Genomic DNA, 26,128 nt, shown 5'->3' with positions numbered 1-26,128 from the left:
ATCTTACGTTTTTAACAAATTAAACCTTTAAAGAAAGAAGTGATTTCTGTCTTTTCAGATCCAGAAATACTCATACATGAATATTTTGCTATGATTACATTTTAGATATCCATTTATACTTTTTTTACATCCAAGACTCATATCTTGATTTTCACTATCACATATGAATGAAGTCTTTATATCTTGCTTTCTTTGTCTAGCATTGTATCGTACTCTTTAAAATTTAAGATTGCCAGTCTTGAAAGATAGATGGGAAATGATAAAAGAGTGTTGTCTATCTCTTGATTGCTTAGAAAGTATTTCCATACTCAATGATGGTTCAATAGGTAAACTAAGTCCTATAAACCTGAACTTTTTTATGGCTAATACTATTAAGCAAGAATGCAGAACACGATTGGCAAAAGTGTGCATTTGTTTAAATAAACTCAATGAAGTCTAAAGCTGTCTTTTTGTTTTCATTGTAATTACTTAGTATGTTATATTGACAATAGAAGTGAATTTTCAATTGCTTTTAAAGAAATTAGATAGCAACTAATGAATTTACTTCCATACTCAAAACCGTCTACGCTTAAAGTTAGAATCTTTGCCAGCAAGTTTAAATTGAGAATCTTTGCTAACAGAGAGGCGTTGCTCTAAATCGTGAATGGTATTACGAAGAACTGCAATCTCCTTGTTTTTTTCTTCTTGAAGATGCTGAAGCTTCTAAAGAGAGCAGAAAAATTTTGTTATTGCAGTTCATGAATAATAAGATTAAGTACAAGGAACAACAAAACAACAGCAAAAACTATGCTTCTGGTTTATGTAGAAGTAGGTATTAAAAAAGATACCATATTTTGAAAGGTCTATAATTTTGCTTTTGTGGGATTTAATGGGGTAAAACTGGTACAAGGATACAAAAACACACATTAGCACCATTTGTTTTAGTTTGTTCCATTCTCCCTATATAGCTTGAAATTATAAACCATAAATAAAGGAGTTGAACAAGAAGTAATCTGCTATCTGAGTATCTAAATAACTTCAGAATAGTAAATCAGCCTTAGTTCAAAGTACATTATGGAATTCCTTAGATGGTCCAAAGAGTCAGAGGACTTCTCTAATGTTTTAATTTACTACTAAGATTTACTAGTTTAAATTGAAAGAGACTTATAAAGATTATTAAAAATCTAATATCTTTATTGTGTGATATATTTTAAGGAAAACTGTTAAGTATGTTGTTAGTAAATATAACCTTTATGAAAACACACTAAGAGAATTAATTTTTTTAAGCAACAGCTGTGCAAGAAAAACTCACATACCCTTCTGTAGATACTGTGTGGCAAAACAGTAGAATCTGGATATGATTTTGATTTAGTTTGAACTCTTGCTAGTTTGGCATCAAACTGAATCAAGTTTAAAAAGAAAGTTGAGAACATTCTAGTTAAACAATTAGAAACAAATGTTTCTATAAATATAAGTATAATCCATTGTATCCTTAGACATATAATCTGTAATTCAAGTGTATTCACTGTATAACAGAAGATAGAAAAGTCTTTAAGAAAGAACAAGGAATACCCAAACAAGATTAACCCTGGCTGCATTTTAAAATTACCTGGGGAGATTTTTTAAAGAACCAAATACCTGGACACTACCTTAGAAATTCTGGGGTGGGGTCAGCATCATTTTTTTCTCAAGACATCAGTTGATTCTATCATGGAGGATTAAGAATCTAGTTAGTTAGGGTTGAGAATCTAGTTAACTTAAAGATAGATAAAAATATTTTCATGTTACTATGAGTGTACTTTGTAAAGAATATGTAGTATAATCAACAGTCATGGGAGAAAAACATATATACCCTTCTGCAGAAACTTTGAGGCTAAATAGTAGAATTTGGATATGATTTTATTGATTTAGTTTGAACTCTTGCTGGTTTGGCGTTAAAGTGAATTGGGTTAAAAAAATTCTCATGGGCCATTGTTACAGTCATATTTTTTGCAAAATCTTCCATTATAATTTTTCCTTCAGGTTGAATTTAATGTAGCCTTACTGTGAACTAAGAATAAACTCTGTGAGATTGTGTTCTGGTTTGGGGAGAGAAATGGATTATAGTTATAATGAAGATAAATAGCAAAGAGTTCTGTATATCAAACAACAAACTTGGGCTAGACCAGTGACAGGGCCAGGATGGCAAACAAAATGCACATTCCCAATCAGTGGATTAGAAGTTGATGGCCAATCTTGAAACACAGTCTATTTTATATCAGATGGCCATCCATCCCTCACTGTGGTTTGTGGGTACACTTGACCAGAAGGCAGGAACAGCATCAAAGAGCCTCGAAAGTCAACATCAGTCCCCTTTTGCTCAATAATTATAGAATCTTCAACACTGTATCTCACCAAGCACCTCAGGATACCAAACTTTAAAGAACTTGAAAACTAGGTTATCTTAACTAAGTAGGTGAGTTCTAACAACGTAAGGTAAGGTGGGAGTCAAGCTGAGGGAAGAATGATGGAAAGGGAGATTAGAAGGATCTAGACAAAAATGTAAAGGGCAAAAATCTAGACAAAAATATTGTCAAAATATCAATGTCTTTGAGATTCTGACATCTGATTAAACAACCAACTGAGAAGGCTTTTGACCCAAGAACCAGAACCTCAGCCTTTGAGATGCCCTATTTAAAGTCCCTTTTAAAAAATCTGGTTTGTCTGCCTCTATATTTCTACATATTTATTGGGAACAAATTAGTCTCTTTTTATTTTAAATAAAGAAAAAGATATTTCCAGTTAGTTCACCAGGGTCCCACAATTTCTGCTGAGGAGAGTAATGTTAAGGGTTGGAAACACTCTCCCCACAGCTGGAATGGTAGTCCTAAAAAGGCTGCGTAGACTCAGCTGTAAAATGCAGGTAATATGAGTTATCTGTCTCTGCTGTCAGAGGAAAATACCCTCTCTGGAAACCAGGACCTTTTGAATGACTGAAGAGTCCCACCTTGAGGCCAAGTGCTGAAAGGCAGTGTAGCTAACAGTTGTACTGTACCAGGTTTAAGCATTGCAGGTGGTGGATGAAGAATGAGCGTGTGTGAAGCCCTCTCACAGGGTTGTTTCTAATCCTGAAATTTATCTCACTCTGATGACAGATAACCAAAGTATGGCCTAGACTAAGGGATACATCCTCAAATCTAGCAGAGCCTTAAACACTTACCTCTAGCTGTAGTTTGATTATTTCACTTTGTTTTTCCTTTTCTTGAGTTCTTAACTTTGCATTTAACTCTGAGATTTCCACCTCCTTTTTCTCTATCAGTTCTTTATTCTTTTCTTCACTTAATTCAACTGCATAAAAACATAAATTCATCTTAACATTTCAAAAATCTTAAAAGATTTTTTTTGAATTTTAAACAATCTACAAGAAAGTGGAATTTATTAATAAAAACATGTATTTTAGAAACTGTTTACATGCAGGGTAGCTTTTATATATTTTTAACAAGCCCCTGAAAAATGCTTGCGATGCAAAGGTTGCCCATTGAATGCTTTTGAATGAATAATTTGTACTCTTAAATATCTAGAGAATAATATTCTCGAAATGCCTAGAGAATAAATAGGAGATATAATGGTTAAAGAGGGACACATCCTGGGTTCCTAGTTATAGAAGTCCTCAAATTACAGGATGACTCTAGAACTACATCAGCTTTTTCTGGCTCCCTCACCGTTTCCCTTCATAAGCATTTTGTCCAATAAATTTCTTTGACTGTCTACTCCCATCTTGTCGGCTCCTTGGAGGACCTGAGCTAGCACAAGAAAACAGGTATGATGGGGCACTTACTGCTTTGTAAGAAACGAGGAAGCCATCATTAGTGGTATATGGAGTACTGGTAGTTCCTAGTACACAACGGGGTTCTGATTGCTGAAGATTTTACCAGAAGTAATCTGGGGGAAATGTCCTGGTGGAGGTGAATGCCTTGCAGGTGTAATAGTTCAGGCATTTGAAAGATAGAGGGAAAGGATGCCCACAAAGACAGTAGAGTTGGAGAGTTACTGCTAAATTAAATTGACATCCTACTGAGGGATAATGAGAAACAGCTGTTAACAAGAATTTAACGATTTAAAGAATAGGTGTGGCTAATTATTAGAGAAATGCAAATCATAACTACAATGAGGTATCACCTCACACCGGTTAGAATGAGCATCATCAGAAAATCTACAAACAATAAATGCTGGAGAGGGTGTGGAGAAAAGTGAACCCTCTTGCACTGTTGGTGGGAATGTAAATTGATACAGCCACTATGGAGAACAGTATAGAGGGTCCTAAAACACTAAAATAGAACTACCATATGACCCAGCAATCCCACTACTGGGCATATAACCTGAGAAAACCATCATTCAAAAAGACACATGCACCCCAGTGTTCATTGCAGCACTATTTACAATAGCCAGGTCATGGAAGCAACCTAAATGCCCACTGACAGACAAATGGATAGAGAAGATGTGGTACATATATACAATGGTATATTACTCAGCCATAAAAAGGAACGAAATTGGGGCATTTGCAGAGATGTGGATGGACCTAGAGACTGTCTAGAGTAAAGAGTAAAGTAAGTCAGAAAGAGAAAGAGAAAAACAGGGCTTCCCTGGTGGCACAGTGGTTGAGAGTCCGCCTGCCGATGCAGGGGACATGGGTTCGTGCCCCGGTCCAGGAAGATCCCACATGCCGCAGAGCGGCTGGGCCCATGAGCCATGGCCGCTGAGCCTGCACGTCCAGAGCCTGTGCTCCGCAACGGGAGAGGCCACAACAGTGAGAGGTCCATGTACCGCAAAAAAAAAAAGAAAAAAAGAAAGAGAAAAACAAATATCGTATATTAATGCATATATGTAGAATCTAGAAAAATGGTACAGATGAATGGGTTTGCAAGGCAGAAATAGAGACACATGTAAAGAACAAACGTATGGACACCAAGGTGGGGGGATGGTGGTGGTGGGATGAATTGGGAGATTGGGATTGACATATATACACTAATATGTATAAAATAGGTAACTAATAAGAACCTGCTGTATAAAAAAAAAATAAAACAAAAAAAAAAGAGAAAAGGAAAACAAAACAAAACATAAAGAATAGGTGTGAGAGCCAGAGGGACTCTTTGATAGCTTACAAACAGACTCTCACCAACTCTAGTTGGAAGAGCAGGTAGAGCTGAGCAACAGAAAATCTAATCATTAAAGTTGCAGAACTCCAGAGATGTTGAAATGTTCAGCCAAAACAGGTCTGCTATGCTAAATCAGGGTCCTAGTTGGGAACACCTAAGATCCTGAAAAATAGGACAGGAACATCTGGATAAACACCTGTGAGGATGCTGGCTGTGACAACTCCCCTAAATGCTCGGAAATTGCAGACCTACTTTTTCCTGTTAAGAACTAGCGCTAACCTAGCTGATGAAAGATGCTGCAGAGGCTCCTCTCAGAAGATGCCCTTCCCTCCTCTTTTGGCTGCTAGGCCAATAACTAGGGTTAAAGCGCAGTATAACCTGGTTGGGGGAGTGCTGGGGCTGATAAGGGGGGAAAGTGATTATACCCCAGAGAGCCGCAAGAATTAGCTAGGTTGTATTGGAAAGAGCCATGTGAATACCCTTGAGAACGGACTTTGAGGGTGCTGGATAGAAGAAGACTGAAAGTAAGACTAGGTAAGCAAGAAATCATTGACTTGAAGATACATACTCTTTAGGGACAGGGGACATAATACCCTAGCAAGGACCTAGGATATGGGACAAACTCTGTTAGAGTAGCCTTAGACCTCTAGAGAAAGCCCTGGCCAAAGCTGAGTGAAGTGGGAATACCTGAGATGCCCTGGCAGATAGTAGAGAAAGGCATAAGAAGGCTCTCGAAAGTTGGCATGCTTGAGTGGATATGTTATGTGAGGCAAGATAACTCAGCAAAAGATCATGTTCCTTAGGAGGGCCCAGAAGACACACTATTAACCAAGACCACAAGGAATGTGCTGGTGAGAGAAAAACCAGCACCACCAAGAAGTTCAATGGTTGCTCTCATCTGCAAGCTTGGGCTGACAGAAGAGGTGGGTATAAAGTTGGGCTCATTAATATCTATGCGGATGGTGTCCCCCCTCCCCCACCAAGCTGTAGAAGCCAGATGATGGTGCTTAACTGCCAAAACCCAGGAGGCCACAATTATCATAATGAGCAGGAAGGTCAGAGAGCGGCCAAAGGGGCGTGATTTTCGACAGGTGTAGAGTTAGTTAATAGATGAGCAGCCAAGCTGCTTAACACCTAGTACAAAAGAATCCAAATGGAGGAACAGGAGGCTGAGGGTACATGCCCCAGTTAAAAATTATTATCCTTTGCTCGGTCCCCCAGTCTGAACCACGTTTTTGGTCTAGAACCCGCTGGCTGAAAAGACATGGTTAGGTCCCTAGGAGGAAGAACATTTCAACAATCCCTCTTCTCCTGAGGAAGAAACATCCACAAGAACCATGGAGAACCTGCTACCTGAACTCCTATGGAGAAGTAGGTATGTGTAGTATAAGGAGGGGACAGTTGTGGCCATGAAAATGCATCTTTCAGATCTTCAGCTTCAGGGAACATAATTGGCTCATTGTCTTCATGACCATGTTTATGCTGAGCTCATGACTCCCAAGAGCTGCTCCTAGCCAGTGACTGAACTTGGCAGGGACACTAAGGCAGACTTGTTCCTGAGAGTTGCTGAACTTGGTTGATGGGCAAATTTGGCCCAACTTTGCTGAAACTTTCTTATAAGTGTGTCACAGTCTAAGACTTCTGCCCAACACACCTTCCTTTCTTCTCTTCTTCACAGAGGTTAGACCTGTATCATAAACCCACGGCTAACCCCGTCTCCCCCAGTTCCCTCCCTATCTACCCTCACAAATGTTTGCCTTAACAAACCTCTTGAATGTCTAATTCTGTCTAGGCATCTGCTTCTCAAAGAACCCAAAGAAACTGCAAAACTCTTTTCTAAAATGACTATAATTTTGTAGTCCCACTAGTAATGTATGAGGGCTCCAGTAGCTCCACATCCTCACCAACACTTGGTATTGATCGTTTTATAGAAGATTTTAGCAGTTCTAAAAGGTGCGATGTGGTATCTCATTGTGGTTTTAATTTGCATTTCCCTACTAACCAATTATGTTGAGTGTGTTTTCATGTGCTTACTTTTCATCCGTATTTCTCTGGGGAAGTGTCCAAATATTTTGCCCATTTCCTTACTGGGTTGTTTGACTTCTTTTTGACTTATAAGAGTTCTTCATAGATTTTGGACATAAGTCCTTTATCAGCTATGCATTTGTAAGTATTATCTCCCTGTATGTGGCCTGTCTTTTCATTTTCTTAACAGTGTTGAAGGACAGAAGTTAATAGTTTTGAAGAAGTTCAATTTAGAACTTTTTTCCTTTATTTTTTGTACTTTTTGTTTCTTTCTAAGAAATTGTGGCTAACTCAGGGTCACAAAGATTATCTTCTATGCTTTCTTCTACTTGTCTTATAGATGTAGGTTTACATTCAGACTTATCATACATTCCAAGTTAATTTTTGCATATGGTGTGCATCTAGGCTCATTAAGAAAGTTTTTAATACCTTTATGAAACCAGTTAACTCTCAACATAATTTCATGAGACTTTGCTGAAGGAAGAATATTTCATTAGTGAAATTATATTCAATATGCTGAGTATATAAATATCAAAGTTAACTATACATTTTATATTAATTTTACAATGATATTAACTATTTCACATTAAATAATGTTAAGTGCAAACTCCATGAGTCCAATTTCTAAGTGTTATAATTTATATCACATAAATATATATAAAGGAACAAAAACTAAATTCAAATGTCTCAAGGCAATGTTTATTCAGAATACTGGCAATTACTGAAAAAAGTTTATATATCTGTGTAAATTGTTTTATGGTATCTTAGAATTCAGTAAATTTTAAAACTTACCTTTTTTCTGCATATCTTGATAAAGTTTTGTTATTTCTGTCTTATGTCCCTCCTCTTTGATTTTCATTTCACTCATAAGTTTGGCAATACTATTCTTATATTCCTAAAGATTAAAATATACATTCATCCTTCAACTTGAGTATGTGTAGACAACTTTTGATTAATTAGAAAGATGAAATTTTCAGTTTATATTAATTTTTGGTATATAATAATATCTAGAGGGGGAAGATATTGTTCATTGTTTGAATGCTCAGCTTTGAGAAGGACCAATTTCTGGTCCAAGTAGATAGAGACCATCTAGAGACAATGATTTTTTTTTTTTTTTTTTTTTTTTTTTTTTGCGGTACGCGGGGCTCTCACTGCCGTGGCCTCTCCCATTGCGGAGCACAGACTCCGGACGCGCAGGCTCAACGGCCATGGCTCACGGGCCCAGCCGCTACGCGGCACGTGGGATCCTCCCAGACCGGGGCACGAACCCGTGTCCCCCGCACCGGCAGGCAGACTCTCAACCACTGCGCCACCAGGGAAGCCCCTGATTTTTTTTTTTTTTAATTTATTTATGGCTGTGTTGGGTCTTCATTTCTGTGCGAGGGCTTTCTCTAGTGTGGCAAGCGGGGGCCACTCTTCATCGTGGTGCGTGGGCCTCTCACTATCGCGGCCTCTCTTGTTGTGGAGCACAGGCTCCAGACACGCAGGCTCAGTAGTTGTGGCACATGGACTTAGTTGCTCCGCGGCATGTGGGATCTTCCCAGACCAGGGCTCGAACCCGTGTCCCCTGCATCGGCAGGCGGACTCTCAACCACTGCGCCACTAGGGAAGCCCTAGAGACAATGATTTTTTATCTTTGCCTCTGAATTCTCATCACTATATTCAGAGCATATCATAGATGCTCAAAATATTTTGTTTAATTGTATGAATAAATGCCATGACAGCATTAAAATATGTCAAAAAAGCACCAAAGCTATATTTTAAAGCCAACTTTAGGAACTGTTTGATGGTCTGTGAGCTTACCCTAATGAAGGATGAATCCCTTTGAATGTGGGCTGAATTTCTGTTTCTGAAAATTATATAAACATTCCTAATTCCCAGAAGGAGGTTAAGCATTACCTATGGTAAGGGTTAGTTTTATGGGGAGGCTAAAGAAGGATGAATTTGGGGTTTGAGAAGTGCTCAACAGCCTCCTGAGGTTAGTTTCTTAGGTTGTTGAAGCATAGAAGTGATTTATTATGCTAATACGGAGAGTGGCATTGAGAGAGGTGTTGAGAGAGAAATCCTCCAAAGATAAAATTTACAATTTTTCCAGAGGTATGTTTCTACATAGAGAAACCACTCACAGGCAGGAGAAAAGGAAAGCAGGAAGAATAAAAGTGAGGTGGGATAGTAAGAAAGAGACAACGATCAAGGCAAGAGGCCCAGAAAAATCTCTAAACACCATAAAAGCAGGGACTTTGTTTTTACTCACTGTTGTATTCCTAACTCCTAGTGTATATCCCTTGATATATATATTTTGAATGAATGAGAGTGCAAATAAGAATTAAGTCAGAGGTTCTTAGCCTCGACCCAGTGAATAGCTCCTCTAGATTATCAAAAATTCAAGGGGATATAGTCAGGAGTCCTACTTGGGCTATGTTTTTTTGCCAGGCAACTTGCAGGAATGGCTGAACATATCCAACCATTGCCTTTGATTAAAGCTGGGCAGGTGACTAAAGGGGTGAATCTCATAAACTGCTATTTTTCCTATGTTTGTATCTAGATTTCTAGATGGGGAACTATAGAGTGCCTTTCATAAACTTCTCCTGACTCAGATGGTTGCATTAAGCAGTTGCTGCCCTGGGAAACCACAAGAGACAAATCTATGTATCTTTTCCCCATTGACTTTGCCACCTGAAATGTTTCCATTAATTTGGTAAGACCCAGGATTTTCACTGCAGCCTTGAGGCATAAGGCTATCCTAAATGTCTGGGCTGGGGCCAGGCTGTATCTAATTAGGTTCTTCTCCCCTAGTTTAGCCTGTGCCAGCCCCAAGGAGTCCAATCCTTTCTTCTTTTTAAGAGGACAAAGTTCCAACAAGTTATTCTTGGTTGCCTTCTTTTCATTTGCTTTCTGGGAACTTTAAATTCCAACGGACAGCTTCTGGTTATATTTTTGTTCTTATAAAACTTAATAATTCTTAACATATTCCATAAATATGGCCGTTAAGTAACTCCTAAGTTTGTTTCTAGGGAGTGGTTCTCCATATGTTTTGGATGTGCCTGGAGGTTTTGTACTAGAGAATTTTCATTGGATTGAGGTGATCTTTAGTTTGCTTTGGACAGCGATTAATAAGTTCAGAATCTTGGATCATGGCATTTTCTCTGTAATTCCCATCCCTCTGAAAATTCATAGTATTCTAGATAAAGCAGTATTCTATGACTTGACATTTTAGAAGAGAAAAGAGGCAAAAATTTTCCTCCTTTCGCTCTGTCCCAGTTACACCCTGACTTCACATTTATTGTTGAACTCTAGAGGCAAGATATGAAAATGGTGGAAAAATAAAGGAAACAGAGGAAAGGAAAAATAAAGGATGGGATATAATCCAGAGATATTTAAATTATTTCAGAATTGGTGATGAGAAGCTAAATTTTCCAAGAGCACAGTCGGTTGCCATTCATTACTCCTGAGTATTACCCAGAAGCCCTGGAAGGGTTACAGAATTAGCCTGTATTTCTTCAAAGGCTCCTCAAGTGAAGAACCAGATTGAAATAGAGATGATCCTTCAAGTTGAAATTCTAAGCTGGATACAGATCCAAGTTGAGTTTTGGAAATTTTAGGTCTGCCAGAGTTTGACATATTGGCTCTCTGGAGATGAGAAAAAACTAGCATAATAAACTTCCCACAGGGCAGAGGGGTGGGAACTTACATTTACTGAGGACCTTTTATGTTCTAAGTACTGTGTTTTACGTTCTGTAATTGCCATCATGGCACTGCTCTTATAGGAGAGAAGAAAACAGCAGAGGGTATGTTGGCCCTTGGGAGAAAATTAATTGGTGATCCACATAAAATGCTGTCTTCATTTAGATGGTACAATAAAATTGCAATAAATTACTCAAATTCTAAATATTGAAGACATTCACTTTATTATAAAAAAGTTTTAAAGTGCTAATTGAGTATATTCTACAGTAAAAAGTCTGGCACTCCCATATATATTTGCTCTAAAAATTTTGGCTGTCTTTTTTTTTTTTTTTTTTTGGCGGTACGTGGGCCTTTCACTGTTGTGGCCTCTCCCGTTGCGAAGCACAGGCTCCAGACGCACAGGATCAGCGGCCATAGCCCACGGGCCCAGCTGCTCCGCAGCATGTGGGATCTTCCCGGACCGGGGCAAGAACCCGAGTCCCCTGCATTGGCAGGTGGACTCTCAACCACTGCACCACCAGGGAAGCCCTTGGCTGTCTTTATTAATGAAAAAAACTACTTTATTTTTTCTAATTTGGGAAGACAATGCTCCACAGGGATCTGATTGAATATGAAGACACACAAACTCACCTGTTCATGAGTTTTTAACTTTTCTTTCATAAGATCAGCATTTCTTTTTAGTTGTTCATTTTCACCTGTGTAAAAAACATCAGTGAATATCCTAATATATAGAACTTTTAAATTAATATGGGAATATGTTTAACATTTCAAGTTTCCATTCATGTATGTATTCAACACATGCATACAGCATCAACTACACACCAGGCTCTGTGCATGACGTTGGGAATGTTGAAACAAAAAAATTATTTCTCCTCAAAGAACTTACAGCCTAGTGGTGAGACAGATGTATAAATAGTTATGATATGCTATGATAATTGCTCTGTAATGGCAGTGTGTCTGAAATATGGCGGGGAGCTGTGGAAGAAAAGCTTAGGTCAGCTTGAAGTCAGGAAAGGATTTGCAGAAGAGGAACCACTTGAGCTGAGACTTAAATGATAAGTTGGAGGAATGTGTTCCAGATACAGAAAACTGCACAGAAGACTTTGGGCTTGAGTGAATATAGCACATTTGGGAAAATTACAATTCAAATACAGTATTGTTGGAGTGTAAATTTTAAGGAAAATGTGTTAAATAGGTTGGAGATGTAGCCTAATAGGAGGTAGACATATTCTATATGAATAGCTTTGAATTTTATTTTATAGGTTACAGAATCATCAAAGAATTTTGAACAGTGAAGTGAAATGATTAGTTACATGTTAAAAAGATTATCCGGCAGTGCAGAGGATGAATGGGGGTGGGGATTAACCCCAGAGGAATGGATATCAGTAACAAGTGATCAAGTAAGAAATAACAGGAGCCTAAATTAGGTCACTGGCAGTAGGAGACAAAAGGAAAATAAAGATAACTTTTAGATGATAGAATTAACAGGAGACTTAGTGACCGATTGGATAGCAGAGGCAAAAGAGAAAAGGGAACGTTTGCCTTCTAGTTTTCTGATTTGAGTGGTTGAAAACTGTTCATTGGTTTGGGAAAAATTAAAAGGGGAAGATTTTTAGGAGTGAAGTGATGAATCTAGATCTTTACCACGCCAAATTTGAAATGCGTGAGGTATCCAGGAGAATATTTCTTGTAGGCTGAGAAACATTTAGAGGTGGCCAAAGGAAGACTATCCTATAGAGAAGACTAAGAAGAAGTGTCCAGAGACGCAGGTGAGCGTGTTACTAAGAAAAGAGAGTTTAAGGGGGTTATAATCAATGGCAATAAATGCAGTAAAAAGATAAAATGAAAGAACTTTGAATCTGAAAACTCTGGGAGATGTTCAATTGTTCTAAGTTGAAGACTAGGTGAAGGTAAGGAAATGGAGAGAGTGAGTGCAGACTATTCCCTTGAGATTCGATTGTAAAAGGAAAGAGTGAGGGTAATTGGAGGGAATAAACCCAAAGTCAAGAAAACTTTGTCTTGTTTGTTGAAAAGGTGGGAGAGATCTGAGTTGTTTAAGTGCTGAGAAGAATGGCCAATAGAAAGAGGGAAATGAAAGAGAGAAAAGAAGAGACAACTGAAGATGCAACATCCCAGAAGAGAGAGGTGAAGAGAGATGAAAGTTAAACCCATGCAGAGAAATAAACTTTGGAAAAGAAGGATTTTCTTTTTTCTAAGCTAATGAGGAAGGAAGGAAGGATATGCCTGTGTGTGAATACATTGGAGAAAGTGTAGTGGGAAGAAGGGGTGGTAGATGACAGGCAATGAGGTAGTTTATACCTGACAGCTTTCATTTTTTTCTGTGATATAGAAAGTAAAGTAGGTTGAAAGAGAAAGAAACATTTAAAGTTGGGGGCTTAAAGGATGAAAATTTAAAAAGCCAAGATAAATTAAGGGTATAAGTGATACTGGGTCTCAAAAATTAAAAGAAGTCTGCAGTGTATGATTTTTCACCAATAGCCTTCAGTAGCTGTAGCAATGTAAGTAAAACAGTGTATGGTTGGATTGATCTGTATGTGAGGATTAGTATAGTTTGTATTGCAGAATGGGTGAGGGAAACAAAACTACTGTCAAAAGAGAAGATGAGTGATATCCTAAGCTAGAAAGAAAGGGAGGTTTTAGCTTTCAGCAACATTATTAAGAACCACAGTTGTATTTATATAATGCCTTTCCATGTAAAACTTAAATAAGAAGAAATGAAATTAATTAAAATGTAGTTTTGCATCTTTAACTTGTCCTACTGCTTCACACCTATCATAATTGACATTTTTTGTATATAACCAAAATGTTTCTCTTGATGAAGGATGATGGAGAAGGAGTGGTGCTTCACAGTTTTCTGTATTCACTCTTGTTAACCTCTAGGTGATTTTAGGAAAATCAGATATACTTAGATCAGGAAAGAGCCAATTCTGGTATAGTGCATGGTGAGAGTTCAAAATAGAGTCAGGATCTCTACCTGAGCCAGACATTAAAGGTGTTCAGAGCTAAAATTAGGCCAGAAGTAGGATTGGAGCCAGGACTGGAACTGGGAATCAGTATGAGATAGAGGTCAGGACTTGAGTTCAGTGCCCAACTGGGATCAGTGACAGGACTGAATGAGACATTAGACCTGGATAACAATAATTCCAAGTTCTGTATTATCCATACTCTGTCATATTCACAAAGTAACTTGCTGGGATATTGATTGGGATCACTTTGAATCTATAGAACAAGTTGGAAAGAACTGACATCTCGACAATATTGAATCTTCCTTTCCATGAACATGGACTATCTCTTTATTTATTTAGTTCTTCTTTGACTTACTGTATCAAAGTTTTGTAGTTTTTCTTATATATATCTTATACATATTTTGTTAGATTTATACCTAACTATTTCATTTTGGGAGGTCCTAATGTAAATAGTATTGTGTTTTATTTTTTATTTTTAATTTTAAAAATTATTTATTTATTTATTTTTGGCTGTGTTGGGTCTTCGTTGCTGTGCATGGGCTTTCTCTAGTTGCGGCGAGCGGGGGCTGCTCTTCATTTTGGTGTGTGGGCTTCTCATTGCGGTGGCTTCTCTTGTTGCAGAGCATGGACTCTAGGTGCGCAGGTTTCAGTAGTTGTGGCTCAGAGCCTCTAGAGCACAGGCTCAGTAGTTGCAGTGCATAGGCTTAGTTGCTCCGTGGTATGTGGGATCTTTCCAGACCTGGGCTTGAACCCATGTCCTCTGCACCGGCAGGCGGATTCTTAACCACTGCACCACCAGGGAAGCCCCAAATACTGTGTTTTAAATTTCAAATTCCACTTGTTCATTGCTAGTATATAGGAAAACAATTGACCTTTGTATATTAATCTTGTATAGCTCAACCTTGCTGTAATCACTTAGTTCTAGAAGGTTTTTTTTGTTGAATATTTTAGATTTTCCATGTAGATAATGATGTTATTTTTATTTTTTTGTGGTACGTGGGCCTCTCACTACTGTGGCCTCTCCCGTTGCGGAGCACAGGCTCCGAATGCTCAGGCTCAGCGGCCATGGCTCACGGGCCCAGCTGCTCTGTGGCATGTGGGATCTTCCTGGACTAGGGCACAAACCCGTGTCCCCTGCATCGGCAGGCAGACTCCCAACCACTGCGCCATCAGGGAAGCCCCCCCCCCCCATGACTCTTTTTGATTTATGGTTTTCTCAGGGTATATGCCCAGTAGTGGGATTGCTGGGTCGTATGGTAGTTCTGTTTTTAGTTTTTTAAGGAACCTCCATACTGTTCTCCAAAGTGGCTGTATCAATTCACATTCCCACCAACAGTGCAAGAGTGTTCCCTTTTCTCCACACCCTCTCCAGCATTTATTGTTTGTAGATTTTTTGATGATGGCCACTCTGATCATGTGTGAGGTGATACCTCGTAGTTTTGATTTGCATTTCTCTAATGATTAGTGATGTTGAGCATTCTTTCATGTGTTTGTTGGCAATCTGTATATCTTCTTTGGAGAAATGTCTTTTTAGGTCTTCTGCCCATTTTTGGATTGGGTTGTTTATTTTTTTGATATTGAGCTGCATGAGCTGCTTGTAAATTTTGGAGATTAACCCTTTGTCAGTTGCTTCATTTGCAAATATTTCCTCCCATTCTGAGGGTTGCCTTTTCATTTTGTTTATGAAAACTCTCTATTCTTAAAGGTGCTTAAATATATCTTATTTTTTTAGATTTTACTTTTTTTTTCTAACTTACCTTTCAAATTATGTTGATATTCAATGGTCTGTTGTAGCCCTTTTATCATATTATGAAGAGTAGCACATTCTAAAACATAAAAGATAAATTTATTTGCTTTCATTTTGGAATTATTATCTCAAAGTTGAGACACTTAAAATAATATTTAATTGACAATTATGAGACCTAATAAAGCAACCAGATATCTCAAAATAAATTATAAAATAAATACCTTTTAATCACTCTTTAAGCACTCTTTAAGTCAAATGCACTCCAGGATTTAGTAATGAGTTTTCTAAGGCACGATAAACCCAGTATGTAGGGATTCCCCACCATGTGACTTAGCAACATCTGCCCTAGAAGTAAGGCACATTTGGACATGTCTGGAGAACTATGAGGTGTGTATCCAAGTGAATTTTCCATAAAAGAACATTCTAAGGAAAGAAAGTCAAGGAACATTAAGTTCTGTTCGAAAATAGAGCTGATGAGAAGGTGTCATTTGGGAGAAAATAATGCTTTTCTTCCTCACTGTTCTTTAACCTGTCCTCTTTGCCTGAGTCCTAGAGCAAGGGAGTAGCAATAAAAGTAAAAACTCCATGTGTTGAGTTACAAGGCATCAGCAACTTTGGTGCCAATGTCTTCTTGCATAATGGGAGATGGAACCTCCTTTGCAAGCATTAGTGCCCTGACATGTGCATATAAGCTTTTAGTATACCCTTGGTTATCACCAGCAACAGCTGATGGTAAGCAACAGTGGTGGAAACTTCTGTAACTTTAATCAGTTCACTTGGCTGTAAGCTCCAGGATAGCAGGAACTATTTTCTTTTTTACTATTTCTCCTTAGTACTTAGAACAGTTGTGGTCCATAATAGTCTTTCCATAAATATTTGTTAAGTGATTGATTGATTGACAGGCAATATCATAGTAAGAAAGGAATAAGTGGAGAAACTGTGGTGTGAAAATAATATTGTATTGATATTCAAAGTGCTTTGCAAATATTAAATCATTTAACCCTCTTAACCCTATGACATTGGTCCTAGTATTTGCCTCATTTTACATATGAGGAAATTGATATGCAGAAGTTTTGCAAATTATCCAAAGTTATAAATAGTAGATGGGAGAGCTATAACATCAACTCCAGCAGTCCAGCACCAAAGTCAATGATTCTAACTACTTTACTACCACCAAGAAGACCAGCGCAAGACCACTTCTTCAGAGTAATTTGAGTAGGTGGGAGGCCCTGGAAAGGGGGCAAGAACAGAGCCAGAGACAGACTCTGTGATAGTTATTGCTATCACATTTTTACTATAAATTTGAGAAACCTAGGTTGTACTAGTTTAAGTTTGTAATTATACTAGCTAAATATATAATGATGAAAACTTCATAAAGAATAACAATATTTTTAAAAAGAAAGATTAGGGCAATTTCATTCTTATGTGCTTGGCTTAACAGCTAATAAATATTGAACCTTATGCTCTTTCTTTTTGTTTTAGAGGCCCACGGCCGATATTCAGGCACTATGCATTAGTGTGACACACTGACTAGTTTCCATTTTAGTTGGGTACCTGTTTTGATGGTTAAATATTAAATACCACATTTGTGTCTAACAATAAAAATTGTCTAGGTATAATAAAGTACTATTATTGAATGTTTACCCTGCCAGGCATTACACTAAGTACATTATAAACATCATAATCAGTATTCCATCTGATACTGAGAAGTTGGTATAATTATTGTGATTTTGCAAAGGGAGGAAGTCACCCATAGAGGTCTGGTTACTTAACAAAGATTCCACAGTATATGGGAGGTCTAGTTTTGAACACAGGTTTTTCGCATTTCAAATCCTGTGTTCTTAATTCAGTACTTCCTCAGGAATTGTAGGATATGCTGATGAAACCATGAAATTTGGAATCAGAGGAACCAGATTAGAGTTTTCTTTACTTTGTAGCTATGACACTCTGGGTAAGCTACTATTCTCATACATTAGACTGTTCTGACAAACAAATGAAAAAATATACTTTCTAAATTCACTCACAAATATTCAACATTGTTATTGTTGTTGTTACTATTTCTCTCCTCTGTGTCCCATAGCAATTTGTATATATTGCTTTTCTCCATTGTTCACATTACATTTTAGTTATTTGTGGTTTCTCCCACTAGATAGTGAACTCTTTCAGGTAAAGATATTTATTTTGATATTCCTTGCTTCTAAAGTGGTAACTATTTCATAGGTGTTTAATAGTTTTTGTATTTATTAACTAACTGAAAGAACCAGTACTGTGAGGGGAGAATTCAAAACTTCACCTTTCAGTTAGAGGTCTTGCACTCAGTCTCCATGTACTTTTTTCAACTACACTAATAGAAATGAAAGTATTTTGTAGAAGTTAAAATCTTTATGCAAGTATAAGGTTCTACTCCTCCCCATTCCCCCTCTACCTTCCCCACCACCAGCTCAGACAAAGTTCCCACCATCATCCATTTTTTTTCTCAGTAATAGAATGATGGTTAAGTGACAACTGACATTACCTACTTCATGTATGGTACTGTATCAGCTGCTACAATTAAAAATGGAGGCATAGATCCTGCCATCACTTGTCTTTGTGCCTTTAAAAGCATGAATCCAGCATTTATGAAATATGGTACCTCAGTAATCAGCAAATTGAAAACAGAGCCCTGAAACTGAAAGTATACTGAATGTTCCCAAAATGTGTATTTTCAAATTTAGAACACAAGGTGGCTCTCTCAACACACCGTTTTCTTTTAAAAAAAAACAAAGGAAACTGGCTCAATAAGGAATTCTTCAAAAGGTATCAATAGAATATCATTCATTATTTTAGAATAATAGCTTTTAATTCTCTTTGCAAATCTTTACCGGCATTATCATTTCTGTTGGACTTTACAGTGTAATTTGAAGTATACTATCCTATCCAATTCTTAAAAACTAGAGCTCTGAATATTAAGCTACTGCTCATACTGTATAATTTAGTAAATCAGTGATTATTCTGAGGTCACATTTAGGCTCTATCATTAACAAGCAATTTGGGCATTAATATCTATTTCATAAAGCAGTTGTAAATATTAAATACAATTATGTATGAAAAGGTTTTTTTTTTTAATAGTATATGATCCTCAATATCAATATTATACCATCCTGAGCTGGCAAAGACATTGTTTTTCTGGTATCAAGTGAAGAAAATAAAATATCATTCTTTATTGTTGAACAAGTCCAATCATTATATGTAGTTTGTTCTTCCTCTCTAAGTGAATTCGTACACATTTTGCTTTCTAAGATATCATTCTCACTTGTTCTTTCACTTCTACTGCGTATTATTCAGCAAAAAGGCCATTAGATTTAGAATAAGTATAACTGGATTTTAAAGAAGTATTTGATTATGTTTTTCAAGTAATACATACACATGAAACACAAGTTTAGTGAAAAGTGACTATCTCGCCAATCTCTGCCCCAAAACTAACCAGTTTCCTTCCCCTCAAAGCAAGCACTGTTACCAGGACATTGTTTATCTTTCCAGAGATATACAAATATATAGGGGAGAGGGTGTTTGTGTGTGCATTAATATATATTTTTATAAAAATGATAATATACTGTTGTGTACATTGTTGTTTTCATTTACTATATGTGGAAGATTATGTTATATCATATAAAGGTACTTCATTTTTTATCAGTTACATAGTATTTCGTTAAATAAACATACCATAATTTATTTAACCAGATATCCACTGGTAGATGTCACTCTTGGAAAGGCTTTCTCAGTTCTTAAAAACAAAACCCCCTATATTCTCTTCTAGTTTTTTTTTGTGTGTGTGTGGCTTCATTTTTTGACCTTTAATTAACTTTATTTTTTAGAACAGTTTTAAATGTACAGAAAAATTGGGAAGATATTACAGAGAGTTGCCAAATATTCTATACTTGGTTTCCCCTATTATTAACATCTTACTTTAGTACAGTATATTTGCTATAATTAATGAACCAATGTTGGTACACAATTATTAACTAAAATCTATGCTTTATTCTGATTTTCTTTTTACCTAATGTCCTTTTTCTGTTCTACGATTCCATCCACAACACCACATTACATTTATTTATTTATTTATTTATTTTGCCGTACGCGGGCCGCTTACTGTTGTGGCCTCTCCCGTTGCGGAGCACAGGCTCCGGACGCGCAGGCTCAGCGGCCATGGCTCACAGGCCCAGCCGCTCCGCGGCATGTGGGATCCTCCCGGACCGGGGCACAAACCTGTGTCCCCGGCATCGGCAGGCGGACTCTCAACCACTGCGCCACCAGGGAAGCCCCACATTACATTTAGATGTCATGTCTTCCTTGGGTTCTCTTTGCTGTGATAGATTCTCAGAGTTTTCTTGTTTTTGATGACCTTAACAGTTTTGCAGAGTACTGGCCAGGTATTTTGTAGCATGTCCCTCTATGTGAATCTGTCTGATGCTTATCTCATGATTAGATGAGGTTATGGGGGGGAAGAACATAGAGGTAGAGTGCCATCTTCATCACATCATAGCAAAGGTATATACTATCAACATTACAACAAGTTGACCTTGATTACTTGCCTTAGGTCGTGTATGTCAGATTTTTCCACTATATAGTTATTCTCCACCACCTCCTTTTCCATTCTGTATGTTTCCCTATAGTGAAGAAAGTCACTATACACAGCCCACACCTGATGAGTGGGGTGTTATGATATACTTCCTTGAGGCCAAGTCACTTACATAAGTTATTTGGAATTCTGCAGAGATTTATCTCTTCATCCCCATTTATTTATTTAATCATTTATTTTTATCAGTATGTACTTGTGGATATTTATTATATACTTTGAGTTATAATCCAATACTACTTTATCTATTTTGTTGTTCAAATCATTCCAGCTTTGGTCATTGAGAACTTTTTCACCTGGGTCCTTTATCCCTTTAAATACCCCTATCATTGTGGAGTTTTTTTTTTTCTTTTTGAGCACTTTCTTATTTTCTGGTACTACAAGATGCTTTAGACTCATCTTATATATTTCTTGCCCCAGTCTTAGAATCAACCATTTCTTCAAGGAGCCCTGGTTCCTTTTATTATAAGACGGTATTAGAAACCAAGATCTTGGTGCTAGGTTCGTTTGTTCCTACTGATTTTATGCCCTCTCAGTTGACATAGTGAGGAATTATATGTATACAGCTTCTTCTTCTTTTTTCCTTTTCTGATGCCCAGCTCTTTATTAGTAAGGACCCTCGGTCTGGCAAAGGGAAGACTGGGATGGACAGGACTAGCAACCGTCTAGGGGGATCTTCCTGGTTATCAGGTGGCTTCTGCACGCAGGTGTAGAGGAAATACCTTATGGACGAGACCCCCACAGAGGGCAGCACTGTGACTGGCAAGCAGCAGAGGTAGGAGGGGAGCCCTAGGCACAGCTGGGCTCCTGGGACAGCAGGGCTTCCATGCTGGGCACAGACACACCTTTGGGGGAACTTCTCTAACTTCCAGGCAACAGCGTTGCAGCACACAGAGCCCAGGTGATGAGCTTGGAATCTGTTGAAAACAGCGGTTGTCAGCGGGCTAGGGCAAGGCCTTCCACAGGAAGATGCAAAGCAGGTGCATCTGCGTGCCATTCATCACACACTTCTGGAAAAGCGTGACCATCTCTGATGAGCTTGAGGGAATTCAGGCTCTCTTGGTAGTTGGTGTTCTCCTGATGCCTGGAACGGGTTGCTTGGTAAGCCCAGCACTACCAGGCCTGGGGCAAAGTTTCCACTGCAGCTGGTTCATCTGAGTGCAGTCTCAGACCTTTGTGCCGCAGAGAAATGCCGCTTTCTCAATGAGTAGCACCGTGCCAGCCTGGGTGCCCAGACTCCCAGGCTCCCTGAGGGCTGATGGGTGCACAGAGAAGGTATAGAGCAAGGAGAGGCAGTGCGGATGGCGGCTGCTGGGAGCTCAGTTGAGCGCATGGCGTGGACGTCCAAGAAGTGAGGGGAGAGCTTCAGACTAGGACAGCCCATTTTTAACACTAAAATTTTTGACCCATCTCACATTTCTTCTGGTGTAATTGTGAGGCAGGAATTCAACTGTACTTTTTCCATGTGTTTGAAGACCTGGACTGAGCCTTGGATTTGCCATTTCTTTTTTTTTTTTTTTTGATGTAGACCATTTTTTAAAAAGTCTATTGAATTTGTTACAATATTGCTTCTGTTTTATGTTTTTGGTTTTTTGGCTGCGAGGCATGTGGGAATCTTAGCTCCCTGACCAGGGATTGAACCTGCACCCCCTGCGTTGGAAGGCGAAGTCTTAACCACTGTACCGCCAAATCCAGGGAAGTCCCTGGATTAGCCATTTCTTAGCTGACTGGACTCAGACAGATTACCTTCTTTTTTTTTTTTTTTGCGGTACGCGGGCTTCTCACTGTTGTGGCCTCTCCCATTGCGGAGCACAGGCTCTGGACGCGCAGGCTCAGCAGCCATGGCTCATGGGCCCAGCCGCTCTGCAGCATGTGGGATCCTCCCGGACCGGGGCACAAACCCGCATCCCCTGCATCGGCAGGCAGACTCTCAACCACTGCGCCACCAGGGAAGCCCCAGATTACCTTCTTTTGTTTCTTCATTACCAAGGTGGAATAGTAATACCAGTCCCATCTGTCTTTCAGGTTTATATTAAGGATAAAATGAAATGATAGTCTGGAAAGTTCTATGTGAATTTAAAATATTTTACAAATGTAAAATCACTGTTACAGCAAAAAGCACACTCATTAGAATTACTATTTCTGTAGGCAGCAGAGAACTAACCTTCTTTAATTGCGACCTCCTTTGTTTGCATTACTTTCAATAAACAGTTAGCTTTTTCCAACTGCATATCCAGTATATTGTTCTTTCCACTGTTTTCTATCATCCTCTACAGAAGAAACAGAATACATATTACCACTAAATCAATGCTGCTCTTTTGATTTTTTACCTAAAGATATGAAGACTAATGAAAATACAAACCATTTAATACCTGAGAGTCTAATAATTAAGCCTGGTATATATTCTTAAATAAGCCAACTTTCTAATTTATCTTTAATTTAAAGAGTAAGATGATAAAAAGTTAAAACAGATGAACACTTATGAAAAGTTATAAAAAGTAAAAATATGATCTAATTTGAACCTCCTTCTTTCCAACTATTCAACCTCCAGTCCTTCGATTAACGATTCCTTATAAATATTTCCAAAATATTTTGTGACTATAAAACTACAGGAAAGGGTCGTATTTACTCTGTTCTGTACCTTGGATGTTCCATTCCACTTAGTACTATTTTCTTGGAGATGATGTCACATAAGCACATAAAGGTCTGCCTCATTCTTTTTAACAGCTGCATTGTTTCATTCATGAATATAATTTATTTAAATAGTTCCCTACTGAGGAAGATTTGTGCTGTTCCCACTTTTTGCTATTATAGACAATGAATAAATATTCTTCAACATATCTCTTTGATATCTTTGTGAATAGTGAAACAGCTGCCATGTATCCTTCAAGCACCTTCAAAAATCAATTCATGACCTGTCCTGTATCATCTATACCTTTACCCAATCCCTAGTCTCACCACTTTTGAATTTATCTCAAAGCAACTCCTTGCCATTATATTGTTCCATCCATAAATATTATCATTTATATGCATCTTTAAGAGATGACTCAAAAATACAATCACAATATCATTATAACATCAAAAAATGAACAATATTTCTTATTTAAAATGTCTAAGAATATAAGAGCTAATTCCAAATTAATCTTCAAATACTTTGTACAAATTCTTCTCCCACCAAAGTGCTTATTTCCTTCTCTTTCTCTCTTACTTTGGTCAGAATCGCTTGGTTAAGAAAACCCAGGTTCATCGTTGAAAAAAAAGCTCATGTCTCAAAATACCCATTGTCACGAAAATTCTTTCATTATGGCAATACTAAATCGTACAGAGGAAAAGAAGGAATAGAGAAGGATGATAAGAAAAGGAGAGAAAATAGAAGTAGGTATTATTCCCGCTCCTATTCCTGTTTCACAAATCCACCTCCCAAGTCTTTAATTTATCCATCTACATTTCTCAATAGCTATTCCTACTCCTCTCCCAGACAGAGGAGGAGAGAAAAAGCCTAATATATACTTGTGGGTATGGTCTATCATGTAATTTGTCCAGAGTTGGGGAGGGGGAGTTTAAACAAGTCTGCTTTTAGGCAAAAGAGAAGCAAAAGGGAACAAATAAAATAGGAAAGACTAAAAAATTAAGAGTTAGTCATAATGGCAAGAGATTGAGGATTGAGTCTACTTCAATTCTTACTAAACCATTCTTGAATTTATGGACATCCTGGGTACTTACACATGTATTTCCCCTTTAAGTTTAGCAAAAGTGTATCAATTATTCATTCCCTTGCCCCCCAAACATGTTGATGTATTAGTATAAACGAGCCAAAACCACGTTTTAAATACAGATTTTAAAAATGAGAGAGAGGGGCTTAGCAAAATTCATTTCCATTATTTTTACCTTGCTTATTTTTTTGTACATTTTTTTTCTTCCCAACTCCCTCCATTGGCAAAATCTGTTCCACTTTTCCTTATATTCTACAGCTGTTTGATATCATTACATACCTTTTCTATCTGTGAGAAGTCATTTATAAGTTTGTCAATATTCACATTGCTAATCTTTTTCATACATCCTTCACTGCTTTGATTCATATCTAAACTAATGAAGAGTAGATAGTGTTAAAACAAACAAACAAACAATATACAAAGCATATAATAGTGGTAATAGCTCAAATACTAAAGTTTCTGTACTCCACTCATGGAGTACCTACTTGAGCTCCATTGCACTCAGAGAATTTTTATTATACCCCCAGTATTAACCATGGTCAAATGAATTAAGGCTTCTTCACTCCTCTCCACACCCACACCAGCCAAGTTTTCTCTAAACCAATCTAAAATTAGTGCAATGATATGTGCATATGTAGAAATTATTTGTCCCTATTACACAAAAAACAAATTATGCCACTGTTCAACACTCATCTCTTTGCCATCAGTATGGCTGTACTTAAAATCTGATGCATTACTAAGTCTGATGCATGACTTTTAAATATAGGTGTTCTCAATTTAAGACGTTTATAATATTTAATTATCATGCCACAAATATTTTTTGCTGCATTTCTTGGTAGTCTGCCTGTTGCTAGGAATTGAACTGTGTCACCTCCAAAATTCTTATGTTGACGCTGTAAACTCCAGTGTGACTGTATTTGGAGATAGAATCTTTAGGAGATAATTAAGGTTAATTAAGGATAATTAATGAATGAAGTCATAAAGGTGGGGCCCTAATCTAATAGGATTGTGGCCTTATAAGAAGAGGAAGAGAGAGAGTGCTCTTGTTTCCTCTCCACATGTTCACACTGAGGATAGGCCTTGTGAGCACACAGTGAGATGGTGGTTGTCTGAAACCCAAGGAGAGAGCCCTCGTGAGGTATCAAGCCTGCTGGCACCTTAATTTTGGACTTCCCAGCTTCCAGAGCTAAGAGAAAATAAATTTCTCTTGTTTAAGCCACTCAGCCTATAGTATTTTGTTATAGCAGCCTGAGTAGACAATACAATTATTGAATATTTTTCATATTTTGTATGGTAACCTGTTTGGTAAATAAAGGACATAAGGAAATTAATATGCTCAAAGCAATTGCTAATTATTTCTATTCTCTTATTTTGTATAAGAATACTTTGGGATATAGCCAACTAACTGTTGAAGTGAAGAATGAGTTTCAGTTTTAGTTCTATGGAACCAATCACAAGAAATTCTGCAGAATTCCAGAGGTAAACTCATTTAGTTAGGATGGAGAAATTGACTTTTGCAAAACAGTAAGCATTTACATTTGAGGGTGGGAGAGTGTCTAGAAGAATCAGGATTAATATAAACTAAAAGTATGAAATACTTGTCTTTAGACTTTTCTCTAGCAAAGAGGAAGGAGAAAATACAAATTTGAAATTTAGGTAATCTAGACTGAGGAAGGGGCATGTACCAATGCCTGGTGTGTGAAAGTGGCAGTAACAAGTAGTCCAAAGTAAAGGTAAGTAAAATTCCTAAAGTAATGACTCAAAGTAATTTTGGGGATATATTGTTTAAAATGAGGTACACCAAAACATAGATGTTGCTTGACAATTTGTTACTTCATAAAGAAATCCAATTTCCTTCCTCTTTTTATATTGCATTAACAACTATTAGTGGTTTTCAATCTGAATTTTAGCCGTGTATTTTCAGTTTATTGAATTATTATCCTCTGTATCACATATACTAGCAAAACTCTTCAATAGTTAAAATTTGATCCTTAAGACAGGAGACTAACTGTAATAGCAACCCATGATAAATGCAGTAAAATTCCTTTTGGGGTAAAGTTTAGAAATCATTATGATTTGATATACTGTTTTTGAGCTGTATACTGTTTTGATCTATAGGATAATCTGAAGTAGTTAATGATGCAAAATCCTCCCTCTCAACTTTTTTTTTTAGTTCTTAACATTTTATTTAATTTATTTTACCCCCCCCCCCACCCCCCGACCACCCTTGGCAACCACAAGTC

At 37.6% G+C, this 26,128-nt stretch overlaps 1 protein-coding gene across 1 annotated transcript; it reads right to left on the bottom strand.

Annotated features, from left to right (window-relative positions):
* Positions 1 to 552: 552 nt before the first annotated feature.
* CCDC152 (coiled-coil domain containing 152) lies at positions 553 to 24,251 on the bottom strand. Its single transcript, XM_065875374.1, has 7 exons — positions 24,165 to 24,251; positions 22,337 to 22,442; positions 11,454 to 11,518; positions 7,932 to 8,034; positions 3,179 to 3,306; positions 1,296 to 1,379; positions 553 to 702 (listed from the first exon to the last, which is right to left on the bottom strand). Exons 1-7 carry the CDS (start codon positions 24,249 to 24,251, stop codon positions 553 to 555), a joined length of 723 nt encoding a protein of 240 aa, XP_065731446.1.
* Positions 24,252 to 26,128: the final 1,877 nt, after the last annotated feature.

The sequence above is a fragment of the Phocoena phocoena genome, chromosome 3 (assembly GCF_963924675.1).
Source record: "Phocoena phocoena chromosome 3, mPhoPho1.1, whole genome shotgun sequence".
Taxonomy (NCBI): domain Eukaryota; kingdom Metazoa; phylum Chordata; class Mammalia; order Artiodactyla; family Phocoenidae; genus Phocoena; species Phocoena phocoena.
Note: the sequence above shows the minus strand (reverse complement) of the source record. Positions and strands in the feature narration are given on the sequence as shown.

Bases quoted from the DNA above. Each gene is read 5' to 3' on its own strand.
- CCDC152 (XM_065875374.1), bottom strand. From the start codon at position 24,251: ATGAATCAAAGCAGTGAAGGATGTATGAAAAAGATTAGCAATGTGAAT. The intron at 22,443-24,164 runs GTATGTAATGAT...TTTCTTCTGTAG, and splicing joins ACTTCTCACAGATAGAAAAG to AGGATGATAGAAAACAGTGG. The intron at 3,307-7,931 runs GTAAGTTTTAAA...GTTTTTATGCAG, and splicing joins TCAAGATATGCAGAAAAAAG to TTGAATTAAGTGAAGAAAAG.